Below are 17,353 nucleotides of genomic sequence, written 5' to 3' on the forward strand. Positions count from 1 at the left end.
GCAATATGGAACACCAGATATCGACCTCTTTGCATCCCGACTGAATCACCAGGTATCAACATATGTCACTTGGGAACCAGACCCTGAGGCAGCAGCGATGGACGCATTCTCTCTGAACTGGGGAAAATTATTTTCCTATGCCTTTCACCCCTTCTGTCTCATCAGTCAGGTACTACACAAAATACAGATGGACTCTGCTTCAGGTATTTTGGTAGTACCCGACTGGCCTACACATTCATTGGTTCCCAGTGGTCCTTGACATGATCACTGAACCACCCATGACCATTCACAGGAGACCAGACCTGTTGGTCCACCCTGTCACAGGCGAGAGTCACCCGTGCCATGACAGAATAAATTTGTTGGGTTGCAGAATTTAAAGAGACCATTATTGGACCTGGGACTGTCAAACAGGACCGTGGACATGATGACAGCATCTCACCGACAATCCACCAAGAAGCAGTACCTCTCCAGCATCAGGAAGTGGGAAGCATATTGTTCAAGAACAGGGGCAACATATAGAACAGCAGTCATAACCAACGTACTGGAGTTCCTGTCCAGCCTTCACTACGATGAAGGTCTGAGCTACAGTACAATCAATTGTGCTAGGAGTGCACTGTCAGCCTATCTGTGGCAGGCACCAGGACAACAGTCCATAGGGTCACATCCAAATTAATGAAAGGCATCTTTAATACCAACCCCCCTAGACCAAGGTACACCCAGATCTGGGACGTCAGTGTCATCCTGTCATACCTAAGGGGATGGTCACCAGCCAGATCCCTCACTCACCCTGAAACAATGCTCACCCTGAAAATGGTAATGCTGATGGCCTTAGTCTCAGCCCAAAGGGTCCAGTCCCTACACCTTCTCAGACTGGACAAGATGGTCATATCAGCTGACCAAGTCACTTTTACTATCTGGGAGCTGGTAAAACAGAGCAGACCGGGAACTTCAGGACTAACTATGGAATTCCGGGCGTACCCACCTGACCCCCGTTTATGTGTCATGACACATTTGCTACAATATCTCAACATAAACCAAAGAACCCCGAGGGAGAGAAAAGGCACTATGGGTCAGCTACAAAAAGCCACATGGTCGGGTGTCGGTACAAACCATCTCTAGATGGCTCAGACAGGTATTGGGAGTGCTGGGGTGGATACTGACATTTACACATCTCACTCCACCAGGTCAGCATCTACATCGGCGGCTAAGAATATGGACGTGCCATTGGACCATATCCTGGCAACAGCGGGGTGGTCCACGGGAAGAACTTTCCAAACGTTCTATAATAAGCCGACTGTTAAACCTGTATTATTTGCAGAGAGGATTATAAATTCTGCAAATATATAATTTAAGCCCGGGGGAGCGTTATTTTTCTTTGTTTTTTAAAATAAATGTTGTTATTATTTAAAAAAAACTGATTCATGTTTCATTACGATAACATACTTCCTCCCTTGGATGACTTCGGCAGTGAGTGAAGCATGGACTGTTACACGGTTTGAAATCACAGAGCTTTAAAATCTTCACGTAGTCACTCACGTGACTCCGAAGTAAAATAGTAAGATTAAACGAGAACTTACCAGTTTGAAGTTTGATCTTTATTTTATGAGGAGTTACGATGAGGGATTACGTGCCCTCAGCTCCCACCCTCAATTATAAAGGTCAACTGGTATCTTAGTTCACCTTATCTTTACTATGTTTATTTCAATTACTGTGTTTTCTGTGATTCCACACCGCTGCTTTGAAGAATGTTGCGCATGCGTGCTGGCGGGGTCTTCACGTAATCCCTCATCGTAACTCCTCATAAAATAAAGATCAAACTTCAAACTGGTATGTTCTCATTTAATCTTACTATTGTTTCATGCCGTTCACTCATTTCTAAGATGAAAACTACACTACTTAAATCTCAAGTGCAAAGCCATAAAGAATGACTGTGGATACAGGGCAGATGCTGGATTCTTGCACAGAATGCAAAATGGTGGAGTGACTCAGCGAGTCAGGCAACATCTCCAGAAGATATGGAGAGGCGACATTTTGGGTCGGAACCCTTCTTCAGAAATAAAGAAGACTTTGAAGAAAGGTCCTGACACAAAATGTCACCTATCCATCTCCTCCAGGATTCGTGCCTAACCCGCTGAGTTACATCAGCACTTTATGTTCTGCACAAGCAATGCCTAGTGCATTCTAAAAGAAACGAGAGGAATCCTTCAAATGGAAGTTCATTTGTATCATATTCCTGTTATATATCCAGAAACCTGTGACATTTTAAGTAATTTGACTTTGGATGTGGAGATCACTAATTGTCTTGAACTTATTGCCCATCGCAATTGAATACAGTTGTTGTTTCCTGGCCTTATAGAGTCATATAACAGGTTAGAAGTATGAGTACAGTGGCATGGTGTGGTGAAGAGATGTCTTCTGTCTAGACGTTAGAGTGCTGGAGTACCACACGGATCAATCCCTTTGTCGTCTGTGATATATATATATATATATAGACAACTTGGAACGTATGAGGCATGATCAGTGAGCTTGTGGGTGGTATGTAAATTGGTGTGCTATAGATAGGGAGGAAAGTTACCCGAGCCTACCGCAGAATTTTGATTAGATAGAAAGGCAGGTAGATTTTAATTACAACAAGTACGATGTGATGCATTTTGTGAGATCAAATAGGGATAGGACATACTGTATACAGTAAATAATATGTAGACACAAAGAACTGCAGATGCTGGTTTACAGAAAAAAGACAAAAAGTGCTGGAGTAACTCAGAGGATCAGGTAGCATCTCTGGAGGATATGCATTGGCTACATTTCAGTTTGGGTCCTCTCAGAAAATAAAATAAACAGGACATTATGGAATGTTGAAACGAGAGACCTAGGGGTTCAAGTCCATTAGTAAGCTGCAAGGGACAAAACAAATTGATAGGATGATGAGGAAGTTACAGTATGTGCTTGCTTGCCCTCATAGGTGAAGGCATAAAATATAAAAGTTGGAAATCAATTTCTCAATTTCCCCAGTTCCAATGAGAGCTCATTGACCTGAAATGTTTACCTTTGTTTCTCTCCCCACAGCTTCTGACTGATTTCCTGATTTCCCCAGTATATCCAGCAATTTTTGTTTTAATTTTAAATTTCCAGCAACTGCAGTATTTTACTTTTAAATTTAATCATTTGTTAATAATGCCTTGTATTCATTCTTGCTGGACGCTTATGTCTTGTGCAAGTGGTTGAAATGTACCACTACCACATGGTGTTCAGCCAAATATATTCAGTTCAGAATCAATAACCGCTGAATGAATCCGTTTATCAAAGCAAGGGCACTGTGCTTTTGAAAAAAATAAAAAAGAACAGTTTCTGACAAACTTCCTCATGATTTCCATAGATTATGAAGAGGAAGTTACAAAGGAAATTAGTCATCCATTTCTACAAATACAGTTTTTAAATAACATGACAGAGGACAGCGTACAGTCCCACTGAGAATTTTTTTTTTTGCTTATCTTATTATTTTAAAGAGAAGCAAACGTTTACCCTATTGAGAGAGCTATTTGGTTTCTTCATCTATTGACACCCTACGCACTTCCGTTCTAGATTCCGTGAAGGTTGTGGTGTGTGACAGGAAGAGAAAAGGCCAGCTATTTTTCTCAGCTGTATGCTACAGTATGAAATCAAGCAAAAAATAACCAGCAAAAATGGCTTTAAGGAAAGTTCCAAATCGTAACGATGTACTACAATGGTCCTCAGCTTATTTGGCTAATTACTTCAGAACGGTAGGTAGAACCAAACAAAAGATGTTCTTCTCTCTCAATTTCACTCTCTCTACCTGCCTCTTGCTTTGTCAATCTCCATGTAACAATCTGCTTTCAGAATTTTAGACCAGATATCTAGCTAAAAAGTAATGTCAAAATGAATATTGTTTAACCATGTGGAGTCAGTTCCTTACAACTTAATTTAAAAAATATTGCCCCCAGTATAATGTGATGTGGTTATCTACAAATGTTATGTAAATACCTTCTATATCTTTTGTAAAAAGTATTTGTGAAGAGCGGCATTGATACTCATAATCCATTTCCTTTGAGAAGATGGTGGGACCTCCTGCTGCAGTCCTTGTGTTAGAAGAATACACAGGACTGTTGAGTCAAAAACTCCAAGATTTTGATCCAACAATTATGTCAGATTAACTAAATGGTTAATAATTTGAGTGGAGAAGTTAGAATGTCATGTTGCAACTGTGCAAGGCATTGGTAATTACACAATTAGAGTACTATGTACTGTTCTGGTCGCCCAGGAAGGATGTCAAAAATGGAAGGAATGCAAAAGAGTTACAAGGATATTTTAGAAGGTTTGAGTTCTAAGGGAATTAATGATCCAGAAGATTTAAGTTATAGGAGAGGCTCGATATGCTGGGTTAATTTTCCCTAGAGCGTCAGGGGGTGCAGGATGACCATATAGTGGTATATGTGCAGGTGAGGTGAATAGCCACAGTCTTTACCCAAGGGTCGGCAGTCTAAAGCTAGAAGGTGTGGGTTTAAAGTGAGAGAAGGAACATTTTAAAGGGACATATTCCTTTTTCACACAAAGGATGGTATATGTACCATATGCAATGACAATAAAGAGATTTATTCGTTTATTATTATTATTATTCATATACGTGGAATATGCTGCCAGAGGAAGTGGTAGAGGCAGATACAATTAAAATATTTAAAAGACACATAAGGTCATAAGTGATAGGAACAGAATTAGGCCATTCGGTCCATCAAGTCTACCCTGCCATTCAATAATGGCTGATCTACCTCTCCCCATTCTCATGCCTTCTCCCCATTCCCCTGAAACCTATACTAATCAAGAATGTATCTATCTCTGCCATAAAAATATCCATTGACTTGGCCTCCATAGCCTTCTGTGGCAAAGAATTCCACAGGTTCACCACCCTCTGACTAAAGAAATTTATCCTCATCTCCTTCCTAAAGGAACATTCTTTAAATCTGGGGCTATGACCTCCAGTCCTAGACTCTTTCACTAGTGGAAACATCCTCCTCATCCACTCTATCCAAGCCTTTCACTATTCGGTAAGTTTCAATGGAATCTCCCCTCATCCTTCTAAACTCCGCGTGTACAGGCCCAGTGTCGTCAAACTCTCACCATATGTCAACCCACTCATTCCTGGGATCGTTCCTGTAAACCTCCCCTGGACCCTTTCCAGAGCCGGCACATCCTTCCTCAGATATGGTGCCCAAAATTGCTCACAACACTCTAAATGCGGCCTGACTAGAGCCACAGCATTACATCCCTGTTTTTGTATTTTAGCCCTCTTGAAATAAATGTGAGCATTGCATTTGCCTTCCTTATTACCGATTCGACTTGCAAATTAACTTTTTGGGAAACTGCACCAGCACTCCCAAGTCCCATTGTACCTCCGATTTCTGGATTCTCTCCTCATTTAGAAAATAGTTTATGCCTTTATTCCGACTTCCAAAATGCATGACTTCACACTTTGCTACGCTATATCCCATTCTCTGCCCACTCTCCCAACCTGTCCAAATCCCTCTGCAGAGTCCCTGCTTCTTCTACACTATCTGCCCACCAACTATTTTTGTATCATCTGCAAACTTGGCCATAAAGCCTTCAATTTGGCCAGGTACATGGATGGGGAGGGTTTAGAGGGAAATGGGGGCAAATGCATGCATCTACATCATTATTATACACTGAAGAGTAGCAGCTCCAGCACTGACCCCTGCAAAACCCCTCTACTCACTGGCAGCCAACCAGAAAAAAACCCGCTTTATTGGCCTTTAAATTTATTTTACACGATGTGATAGTGCCTGCCTCAACCACACCTTCTGTATAAAAATGTTGCCCCTCAAGTCCTTATGAAATCTTGCTCCCCCCTCACAAATCTATGACTTCTGGTTCATGATTCCCCTACTCTGGGTAAAAGACTCTGTGAGTTTACCCTATCTAATCCCTCATGATCTTATACAGCTCTATCACCACTCATCCTTCTGCACTCCAAGGAATAAAGTCTTAGCCTGCTCATCTTCACCCTTCTCATTCAGGCCCTCGAGTCCTGGCAACAGCCTTGTAAATGTATAATATATATTCGAAAGGTTGACAGAATCAGAATCTGATCACCCTAAACATTTAAATACTACTTGTCAGGCAGTTACCACAAATACATTTTAGTGAACTTACATTGATACCTTTCATATAAACTTAGATATAGAAAAATCTGACTTCTGCACAAGTTATTTCTAACCAATAAACCGGGTGAAAGATTCAGCTCTTAAAATTGTTTGGGCCAGGCCTAACACAGGCTCTATTATAAACCAGCCAGTGCTCGAGGCAGAAAGGGAGGGGAGTCAGTCTACCCCGCGACAGGAGGGGGAGTAGTTGCACATACCTGAGAAGGTGGTTCGGACAGGTACTATAAAGGCATTTAAAATACATTTGGACAGGAACATGGATGTGGAGGGTTTAGAGGGAAATGGGGGCAAATGCATGCAAATGGGACTAGCTGAGATGGGACATCTTGGTCGGCATGGATGAGTAGGGCTGAAGGGCATGAAGGACTGTATGATTCTATGACTTTATGTTCAGCTAAACAGTCAGAACCTTTTTTCCCAGGGTAGAAATGTCAAAGGTTAGAGGGTATACCGTTAAGGTGAGAGGGGCAAGATTTTTAAACAGAGGTGGGTGACTAGAACATGCTGCTAGGTGTGATAGTGGAGGCATATACGATGGTGGCATTCAAGGGGCTACAGGAATATCCAGGGAATGGAGGTATATGGATCCTTTGGCATCAACACCTTCCGGTTTCTCGGCGTCCATATCGCTGCTGATATCTCCTAGACAGACAACACAACAGCGGTCATCAAGAAGGCTCAGCAGCGGCTGCACTTCCTGAGGGTCCTCAGGAAGCACAACCTGGACTCTAACCTGCTGCTGACCTTCTACCGCTCGCCCATTGAGAGCCTGCTGACATACTGCATTACAGCATGGTACGGCAGCTGCACCATGGCAGACAGGGAGAGGCTTCAGAGGGTAACTAGGACAGCGCAGAAGATCATTGGCTGCCCTCTCCCCTCCCTGATGGATATTTACACCTCCCGCTGCCTTAGCAGGGCAAAGAATATAATCAAGGACAGCTCCCATCCTGCGTTTGGACTGTTCGACCTGCTGCCCTCTGGAAGGCACTATAGGTGCATCAAATCTAGGACAAATAGACTCTGGAATAGTTGTTTTCCGAAAATTATAATTACTCTTAATTCACACATGCACTGACTTTACAGCCCAACACCCGGACTTCCATTTATTATATCCACGTAATGAAATTTGGAACTGCAATGTGTATTGTAACTGTAATTTTTAACATTTTTTTAAAAAACATTTTTAATATTTAATATAATCTTTAAACATCTCCTTCACCATTTTGCCTTTATAGATATGTATATAGCGCCGCAGAATTGTGCACCTATCCCCCCCCCCCCTTCTCCCTTTTGTTTTTGTTTTCTGTTTCTTGTTTTTTGTACTAAATTATATGTATGCACTGAGTACGAGCAGCTTTTAATTTCATTGTACATGTATAGTGACAATAAATGGCATATCTATCTATCTATATCTATCTATCAAGTTTTACTTGTCATCATTTTCAGCACAGCCAATGTGGGCCGAAGAGCCTGTTCCTATGCATACTGGAACATTGCAGTACTGTTCAATGTTCTAATGTCTAATGTTCAAATTTTTTAGGTAAGAAGACCAAAACTGTACACAATACTCTTTGTCGGGTCTCAAACTTCCTCATTTTGAGAATTAAGCCCTCTCAAAATAAGACTAACCAACCATTTCCTCTCCTAATCTCCATCTATCTCTGCACGCTGTTCTTCAGTGTCTTGTGTACCCATGCACCCAGATCCCTTTCAACATTAACACTACCCAATCCCTCATTATTTGACAAATACTTCACTTTTCAATTATGTACACCAAAGTAAATAAGCACACATCTTTCCACATTATATTCCGTCTGACATGTCCTACTCAGCATTCCCCGATCCCCTTAAATAATCTTTACATTCTCTTGTTTCTTCACCACAACAATACCACCTAGATTAGTATCAAATGAGAACCTGGAAATATATCCCCGTGATGCATTTTATTACTAATGAGGCGAGGACATCCACCATAAATGGTAGAGTCCTTGGATGCATTGAACAATAGAGGAGCATTAATGTACAAATTCATAGATTCCTGAAGGTGGTAGCGCAGATAGACAAAGGCAGGAGTTTATGCTCCAACTTTATAAAACAGTGATCAGACCTCATCTGGAATAGTGCATGCATTTCTAATCTTCAACAAAGGAAAGACGTGATAACATTGGAGAGGATGGAATGGAGATTCTCCGGGATGTTGCCTGGGATTCAGTGTTTCATTTATGAGGAGAGACTGGAGATGTTAGGCCTGTTTTCCCAGGAGTGGAGGAGGTTAAGCGTGGACACGATTGAGGTGCATAAAATTATGAGATACTCCAAGTGGTCACTGCATTTCCCTCTATTCAAGATAGATAAAACTAGAAGACAAGGGAGCAAAGGTTGAAGATGAGGAATAAGAGATTTAGAGGAGATCTGCGGAAACTCGCAGTATACACCATCTGAAATAAATGGCGGAAGCAGTGTTGAGAAGCGTTTGGCTGCAGATGTGAATTGCCTCGGCATTGAAGGCTGTGGGCCAAATAGAAACATAGAAAATAGGTGCAAGAGTAGGCCAATCGGCCCATCGAGTCAGCAACACCATTCAAAATCAGTACCCCATTCCTGCTTTCTCCCCATGCCCCTTGATTCTGTTAGGTCAAAGAGCTATATAGACACATAGAAAATAGGTGCAGGAGGAGGCCATTTGGCCCTTCGAGCCAGCATCGCCATCCATTGTGATCATGGCTTATCGTCTATCAAGAACCCATGCCTGCCTTCTCTCCATATTCCTTGACTCCGCTAGCCCCTAGAGCTCTATCTAACTCTCTTAAATCTATCCAGTGACTTGGCCTCCACTGCCCTCTGTGGAAGGGAATTCCATAAATTCACAACTCTCTGGGTGAAAAAGTTTTTTCTCACCTCAGTCTTAAATGACCTTCCCTTTATTCTAAGACTGTGGCCCCTGGTTCTGGACTCGCCCCACATTTGGGAACATTTTTCCTGCATCTAGCTTGTCCAGCCCTTTTATAATTTTATATGTTTCTATAAGAACCCTCTCATCCTTCTAAACTCCAGTGAATACAAGCCTAGTCTTTTCAATCTTTCCTCATATGACAGTCCCGCCTATCTAACTCTCTCTTTAAATCTATCCAGTGAATTGGCCTCCATTGCCTTCTTTGGCAGTTTTTCCTCATCTCAGCCCTAAATGTTCTTAAACTGTGACCCCTAGTTCTGGACTCCCCCAACATCGGGAACATTTTTCCTGCATCTAATCTGTCCAGTCCCTCAAGAATAGTATGTGTTTTATATGTTGGAAAGTAGAATTAATGCGGATGAGTGCCTACTCTGTAAGCTAAGTGGAATGGTCTGTTTCCATGCTGCATGACTATGATTGTTCATAACCTTAGTAAATCATTGAATGAGATTGGAGCAAAAGTATTAGTTATGCAGCATCCCACTCATCATATCCTGCCAATTTGTCAACGAGCCTTTTATTCTGCTTTCAATAACAATATTCAGTTTATGCTAGTATATTAGCCCCCATTCCATTTGCACTAACATTATTACCCAACCTCCTTTTTGTGACATTATTGAAAGCCTTCCAGAAATCCAAATATGCCACATTCATTGATTTTCTCTCATCCACTGGCTACATCCTTATATAAATTTTACAAGTTAGTCCAACATGAAATTCCTTTCATAATTCCATGCTGACTGCTCAATTCAATTATTATTTTTAACGTATTTTTTTAATTGCATCCTTCATTATATATTCACCTGTTAATCAATCTTGACAACATTGTAAAAAGTGATAGAGATTGATTTTCTTCCGTAATTACTATATCCTGCGTTTATTGAGAGAGGTTGGTGCAGTTTCCCTGCTCTTTAAAGAAGCTTTGCCTTATGAACAAATTATCTTTGCTGCACAATAGATTGATGTGAGTCATCCACCCGATGCAATGTTTTCAATACATTCAAATGCCTGAAAGCTAATTTTATTATTGTTTGTGTTCAATAGCTGGACTGGAAAGACTGTGAAAAGGTTATAAAAAAGAACAATATCAATGGGCAGAGATTTTTGGTAAGTAACCAATTTACTTTTAGAGCAAATTGGAAATTTTAAGTGCAAAATTAATTTTGTCGGGGGGAAAGCCCCAGACTGAACCTGACCTTTGGTAGCATCCTCATGACATCAGCATAACCTGCGACAAAGATAACTGACTAGTGTGTACCAGATCAGTGAAGATTTCCATTGAGTTGGAGGCTATTCTTACGTCAACAATTAGATTAAAACCATCCATCTCTCAATTCCATTCCACAAGCATTCTCCAGTATTCAAATACAGAATGCAAGAAGTGAGTTGGAAAGCATGGAGAAACGAATTAGAATATAATACAGGACATCACTGTCATTGCTGCACTAGCAATACTCATTCTCAATACTGCACTATCAATACTGGAATGAATATACGAACATTAAAAAAGTTGTTTGGCTCAAGGGCAAATTGTAATGGAATGGCCTTGAAGAAGGCCCTTAATGAAAGACTGAATGCATTAAGTCTTGCCCACAATAAAGCCCAACAGAAAAACAGCTCAGAGAAAGCAGTGCAAGCAATTCTCCTATCATCTTACATTATCTGCTGCAAGCATGGAGAGAAATTCAGCTTGGAGCAGAGGCTTTTAACTATAACGGGTGATGCTCGATGTAGAGTTGACCACAATATCTCCCAAAGAACAGAAGTTGCTACCAAAATATTGGATTTACACTTTGAAGTTAAATCACATAGCTTGATTTGCATGAGCCATTATGTTAGACAGGTCAACACGTCCCTTCCCACTCAAACCACCCCCTCCCCAGCTACTTTCCCCTGCAACTGCAGGAGATGCAACACATGTCTGTTTACTTCCCCCCTTGACTCCATCCAAGGACCCAAACAGTCTTTATAGGTGAGTCAGAGGTTCACTTGCAACTCCTCCAATCTCATCTACTGTATCCGCTGTTCCAGGTGTCAACTTCTCTACATCGGCGACACCAAGCGCAGGCTCGGCGATCGTTTCACTGAACAACTCCGCTCAGTCCGTCTTAACCTACCTGATCACCCAGTGGCTCAGCACTTGAACTCCCCCTTCCATTCCCAATCTGACCTTTCTGTCCTAGGCCTCCTCCATTGTCAGAGTAAGGCCCAGCACAAACTAGAGGAACAGCACCTCATATTTCGCTTGGGTAGTTTACACCCCAGCGGTATGAACATTGACTTCTCTAACCTCAGATAGCCCTTGCTTTCTCTCTCCATCCCCTTCCCAGTTCTCCCACTAGTCTTACTGTCTCCAACTACATTCTACCTTTGTCCCGCCCCCTCCCCTGACATCAGTCTGAAGAAGGGTCTCGACCCGAAACGTCACCCATTCCTTCTTTCCAGGGATGCTGCCTCACCCGCTGAGTTACTCCAGCATTTTGTGTCTACCGTCGATTTAAATCAGCATCCGCAGTTCTTTCTTACACATGTTAGACAGGTACATGCATATGAAAGTTTGAGATGGATATGGACCAAACGCAGGTAGGTGGGACTAGTTTTGATGGGGCATCTTGGTTGGTGTTGGCACGTTTCATGCAATATGACTATGAATTAGTGTTGATGAAGGCATTTTGCATAATGATTCAAAGCCGCATATTCATACAGGAACGTAATGCTGCCTAAAAAAATTTACAAAACTAAAATCTGATCCATAATCCTTATTTCTATCAAACCAAAGAAGCAAATATGTAGAGACAATACAAGAATGTGCAAAACTATGCTGTAGTTCTAACTGGGTATTTTAATTACCTCATTGTAACCTGGGGTAGTTAAAATGGTTAAGAGAGGATAGGGAGAAGAGTTTTAAAATGTGTCCAGGATCATTTTCACCAATTGTGTTTTTCTGACCCAAAGAAAAATTAGGCATTATTGGATTTAGTTCCGAGGAATGTGGTGGTTCAAGTGAACCAAATTTTTAAGGGGAAGTTTAAGGAGATGGTGATCTTAACATTACATTTCCGTTTTCTATAGAAAAGTAATATTACAAAATAAAAATTCATTGATTGTGCGTGATATATATGCACATGACTTGGACTTAAATGCAGATAGAGTCATAGTCATAGAGTGATGTACCGTGGAAACAGTCCCTTTTGCCCAACTTGCCCACCACCATTACCCAGCTACACGAGTGAGAAAAAGTTTTTCCTCATCTCCATTCTATATGGCTTACCCCTTATTCTTAAACTGTGGCCTCTGGTTCTGGACTACCCAATATCGGGAACATGTTTCCTACCTCTCGCATGTCCAAACCCTGAATAATCTTATATGTGGCATTTAGTCCGTAAACCCTCCAAACCTGCCCTATCTGTGTATCTGCTTAATTGTTTCTTAAATGTTGGGATAGTCCCCGCCTCAACTACCTCATCTGGCAGCTTGTGCCATACACCCACCACACTTTATGTGAAAAGGTTTTCCCTCACATTTCATCTTTTCCCTTTCACCTTAAACCTATGTCCTCTAATCCTCGATTCGCCTACTCTGGGCAAGAGACGCTGTGCATCTACCCAATCTATTCCTCTCATGATCTCATACACCTCTATAAAATTACCCCTCATCCTCCTGCACTACAATAGTACTGTAGTGTATATAATGGTAACTATAACTTTAAGAACCGAGTACCAGAATGGTATGACTTGTGTCATGTGATATATTCAATATCTTATCAGTCTCGTGAATACGTGCAAGTATGCGCAGTGTACTTTTGTAAAATAATGAAGACCCACACTGGCAACAGCATGTACTGAAAACCTGTGCTTGTTTCTATCTACACGCTGAAGCCGTGATACCTTACAATGGCGACGAATGTCAGATAGAGTTTATGCAGGATAGAAGCTGTGATTTCACATGCAATGGAACATGGACAGGAAAAGCCAAGAGCATTTGCATCATGCACACTTACCAAGAGTGAGCGCAATTATGCACCAATCAAGAAAGAAGCCCTTAATATAATCTTTGGGATCAAGAAATTCCATCAGTATCTGTCGGGTAAAAAATTCACCCTGGTTACTGATCATAAGCTACTTCTCGCTATTCTTGGCCCTCGGTAAGCGATACCTACAATGGCAGCCTCGAGGATGCAGCGCTGGGCAGTTCTCCTGTCACAGTATGACTACAGCATTGAGTACCGCAGCTCAAAAAAAAATGCTATCGCTGATGCATTGTCGCGTTTGCCTCATGAAGAATCTGATATGGGTACTGAAGGGGCTATCTACTTCACAGAAGCAGTGGACAATGACTTTCCAGTCACAGCAGCTGAAGTTGCTGCTGAAACTCAAAAGGACACAGTGCTAAAACAAGTATACGAACAAACTTTGTATGGATTGTCAAAAATAAACCATGTACTAATGAACTAAAACCTTATCACTATGGATGATATGAACTGTCATGTGAGCACGGGTGTATTAAATGGGGTCACAGAGTAGTAGCACCCAATTGTTTAAGACAAAGATTACTTAAAGAACTCTATAGTGAACACACAGGTATTGTGAGAATGAAGTCTACAGCCAGAGGTTACATTTATTGGCCAGGATTGGACAATGACATAGAAGCAATGGCAAGCAAATGTAGCACCTGTCAGAGTTGTAGAAGTAGGACTGCACAAACCTCTTTGCAAACATGGTCTTGGCCTACTGGACCTTTTCAGAGGGTTCATATAGATTTTTGTGACCACGGAATAATAATTTTCTTGTTTTGCTAGATAGCCACAAAGTGGATTGTGGTGGTACAAATGGATACAAACACATAGAAAGAACAATAGACGCATTGCGGTCTATCTTTGTGTGTCATGGATTATGTGAAAAGCTTGTCTCTACAACAACCCCCAATTTCGTGCTGCACTGTTCCAAACCTTCATGAAGCTAAAGGGTATCAAGCATACTCTAGTGCCAACTTAACATCCGTCATCTAACGGCGCAGCGGAAAGGTCAGTCAGGATAGTCGGTACCTGGACGTGGCACCGATGGATGAGTAGCTGAAGCAAAGAAGTGGAAGCCAAATAACCGAATGGAAATGAAGCTGAAACGCCAAATAACAGAATGGAAACTAAACCGAAACGCCAACTAACCGAAAGGGTGGGACGCCTAAATGCAAACTAACCGAAAGGATGCCGAAAAGCCAACCAACCGAAAGGCTGCATCGCCAAAAGCAAACTCACCGAATGGCTGCTCTGCCGAAACGCCACCTACCTGAAAGGCGGCGTCCCCTTCAAGCCAACGAGCCGAATGCCGCGCAACAGAAAAGTCAAATAACGGACATGACATTGCCGGGGGGGCGGGACTTGTATGCAATTAGTCCAGACCCCTGCGTCCATCACATCACTGTGGAGGGATGAACATTGTCCCACACCTCTGTTCCACCCGACTCACATCCCGCGGACGGTGGCCGTGGGAGAGTAGGGGCTGTCCCGAGGGACGCGCACCTTCGGTCACTTACAACTTGGTGCTTGGGTTCAGATTGCCCAGTCACCTATGGCTTGTGTGGGAAAATGACCCCACCCTCCCGTCTCCACCGAGATGTGGGACAATATTCATCCCTCCACAGAGATGTGATGGACCAATCGCTGACAAGTCCCGCCTCCCGGCAACGTCATGTCCGTTATCCTCGTAAATCTTCTCTACCCATTCCAGTTTGAATGAATGAATACATTTATTGGCCTAGTATTCACATAGGTTCGATTTTATCATTTAAAAATAAATTGGATAGTTATATGGACGGGAAAGGAATGGAGGGTTATGGTCTGAGTGCAGGTAGATGGGACTAGGGGAGAATACGTGTTCGGCATGGACTAGAAGGGCCGAGATGGCCTGTTTCCGTGCTGTAATTGTTACATGGTTATATGGTTATATATATAGATGACAAACAGTAACGGAGCCCAGCACTGAAACCTGAGGCACACCACTAGTCACAGGTCTCCAGTCAGAGAAGCAACCTTCCACCATCACCCTCTCCTTCCTTCCATGAAGCCAACTTTCTATCCATTCAGCTATATCTTCTTGGATCCTATGCGATCTAACCTCGCAGAGCAGCCTACCATGCGGGACCGTGTCAAATGCTTTGCTGAAGTCTACATATACAACATCTACAGCTCTGCCCTCATCGACCTTTTTGTTCATGTCTTCAAAAACCTCAATCAGATTTGTGAGACATGACCTCCCACGTACAAAACCATGCTGACTATCCCTAATCAGCGCTTGTCTGTCTAATTGCCTGAATATCCTTTCCCTCAGAATATACTCTAGTAACTTTCCAAATACAGATGTTAAGCACACTGGCCTATAGTTCCCAGCATTTTTCTTGCAGCCCTTCTTGAATAGAGGTACAACATTTGCACCCCTCCAGTCTTCCATCATCTCTCCTGTATTTCAAGACGACTCATAAATTTCAACCAGGGCGCCTGCAATTTCCCCTCTGGTTTTCCACAATGTTCTGAGATATATCTGATCTGGTTCTGGTGATTTGTCTACCTTCAAACACAATAGTACGTTCAGCACCTCTTCGACGATGATACTGACTGCTCTCAAGACACTTCCATTGACTGCCCCAAGTTCCTCTGTCCTGTCTTATTCTTCAGTAAATAAATACTTATTGAGGATCTTGTCCATCTCCTGTGGCTCCACACAGAGTTGCCCGTTTTGATTCCTGAGAGGTCCCACTCTCCAGTTATCCTTTGCCCCATATGTATTTATAAAATCTCTTGGGGTTGTCCTTAATGCTTTCTACCAGAGCTATCTCCTGGCCCCTTTTGGCCCTTCTGATTTCCTTTTTTAATTTGCTCCTTAGTGTCCGAAACTCCTCCAGGGATACACTTGATCCTAGTTGCCTAGACCTGTCCCATGCATCCATCTTATTCTTGACCAATGCTTCCATTTCTCTCATCAGCCAAGCTTCCTTAGGCTTGCCTGCCTTGCCCTTCACACTAACAGGGATGTGCATATCCTGGGCTTATGTCAGCACACTTAAAAACATCCCACTAGGCTGATGATCCTTTCCCCCCCAAACAACCTGCGCCAATCAACTTAAGCTGGACTTTCTCCCATACCCTCAAAGATGGCCTTACCCCAATTTAGCATTTTAACACATGGGCCCTCTCTGTCCTTATCCATAACTATCTTAAACCTAATCAAATAGTAGTCACTGGTCCCAAAGGCTCCTCCACGGACACTTTGTTCACTTGCTCTTCCCAATTTCCAAAGACTAGATCAAGTGTTGCCCTCTCATGTGTGGGGACCTCAACATATTGCTGCAGAAAACGCTCCTGAACACCTTTGAGAAATTGCACCTCATCTAAACCTCTATAATCTTCCAAGTCAATAATGGGAACGTTAATATCCCCTTCGATAACAACATTATTTGACTTGCAGCTGTCTGCAATCTCATGGCATATTTGTTCTTTTTTTTTGTTTAGTTTAGAGATACAAGCCGCGGAAACAGGCCCTTCGACCCACCGGGTCCGCGCTGACTAGCGATCCCCGCATATTAACACTATCCTATTCACACAAGGGCCAATTTTTACACTTACCAAGCCAATTAACTTCCATACCTGTACGTCTTTGGAGTGTTGGAGGAAACAAAAGATCTCAGAGAAAACGCACGCAGGTCACGGGGAGAACGTACAAACTCCGTACAGACATCAATCACCCATAGTCAGGATGGAACCCGGGTCTCCAGCGCTACCATTGCGCCACCGTGCCACCCAATGCTTCTAATTCCCATTGAGTATTTGGGGATTTGTAGTACACCCCGAACAAGGTGATCATCCCTTTCTTGTTCGTCAGCTGCACCCATATAGCCTCACTAGACGAACTGTCCATAATGCCACCTTCGGCTATTGCCTTGACATCCTCCTTAACCATTAATGCAACACCTCCCCTCCTCCTCATTTACCATCATCCCTGTCTCTCCTGAAGCACCTATATACCAGAACTTTGAGCTGCCAGCCCTGCCCTTCTCTTAACTAGGTTTCAGTTATCGCTACAACGTCCCTGTCTCAGGTATCTATCCATGCCTGAGCTCATCTGTCTTACCTGTGCAGTTTAAACCAACCTTCCTTCTCACTCTCCACCACTCCACCTGCCTATTCGCATGCACCTATCCAGATGGTTTG

The 17,353-nt window shown here is 42.5% G+C and overlaps 1 protein-coding gene across 1 annotated transcript in view; it reads left to right on the forward strand.

Annotated features, from left to right (window-relative positions):
- The first annotated feature begins 3,415 nt into the window (after window positions 1-3,415).
- LOC129701410 (lymphocyte cytosolic protein 2-like) overlaps window positions 3,416-17,353 on the forward strand; it is a 144,539-nt gene continuing 130,601 nt past the window's right edge. Inside the window, exons 1-2 of the mRNA XM_055642564.1 lie at window positions 3,416-3,761; window positions 10,195-10,257. Of these exons, the coding sequence (XP_055498539.1) occupies window positions 3,684-3,761; window positions 10,195-10,257 (141 nt within the window). The 5' untranslated portion in view covers window positions 3,416-3,683. The remainder of the gene's footprint in view (window positions 3,762-10,194; window positions 10,258-17,353) is intronic.

The sequence above is a fragment of the Leucoraja erinacea genome, chromosome 11 (genome assembly GCF_028641065.1).
Source record: "Leucoraja erinacea ecotype New England chromosome 11, Leri_hhj_1, whole genome shotgun sequence".
NCBI lineage: Eukaryota > Metazoa > Chordata > Chondrichthyes > Rajiformes > Rajidae > Leucoraja > Leucoraja erinaceus.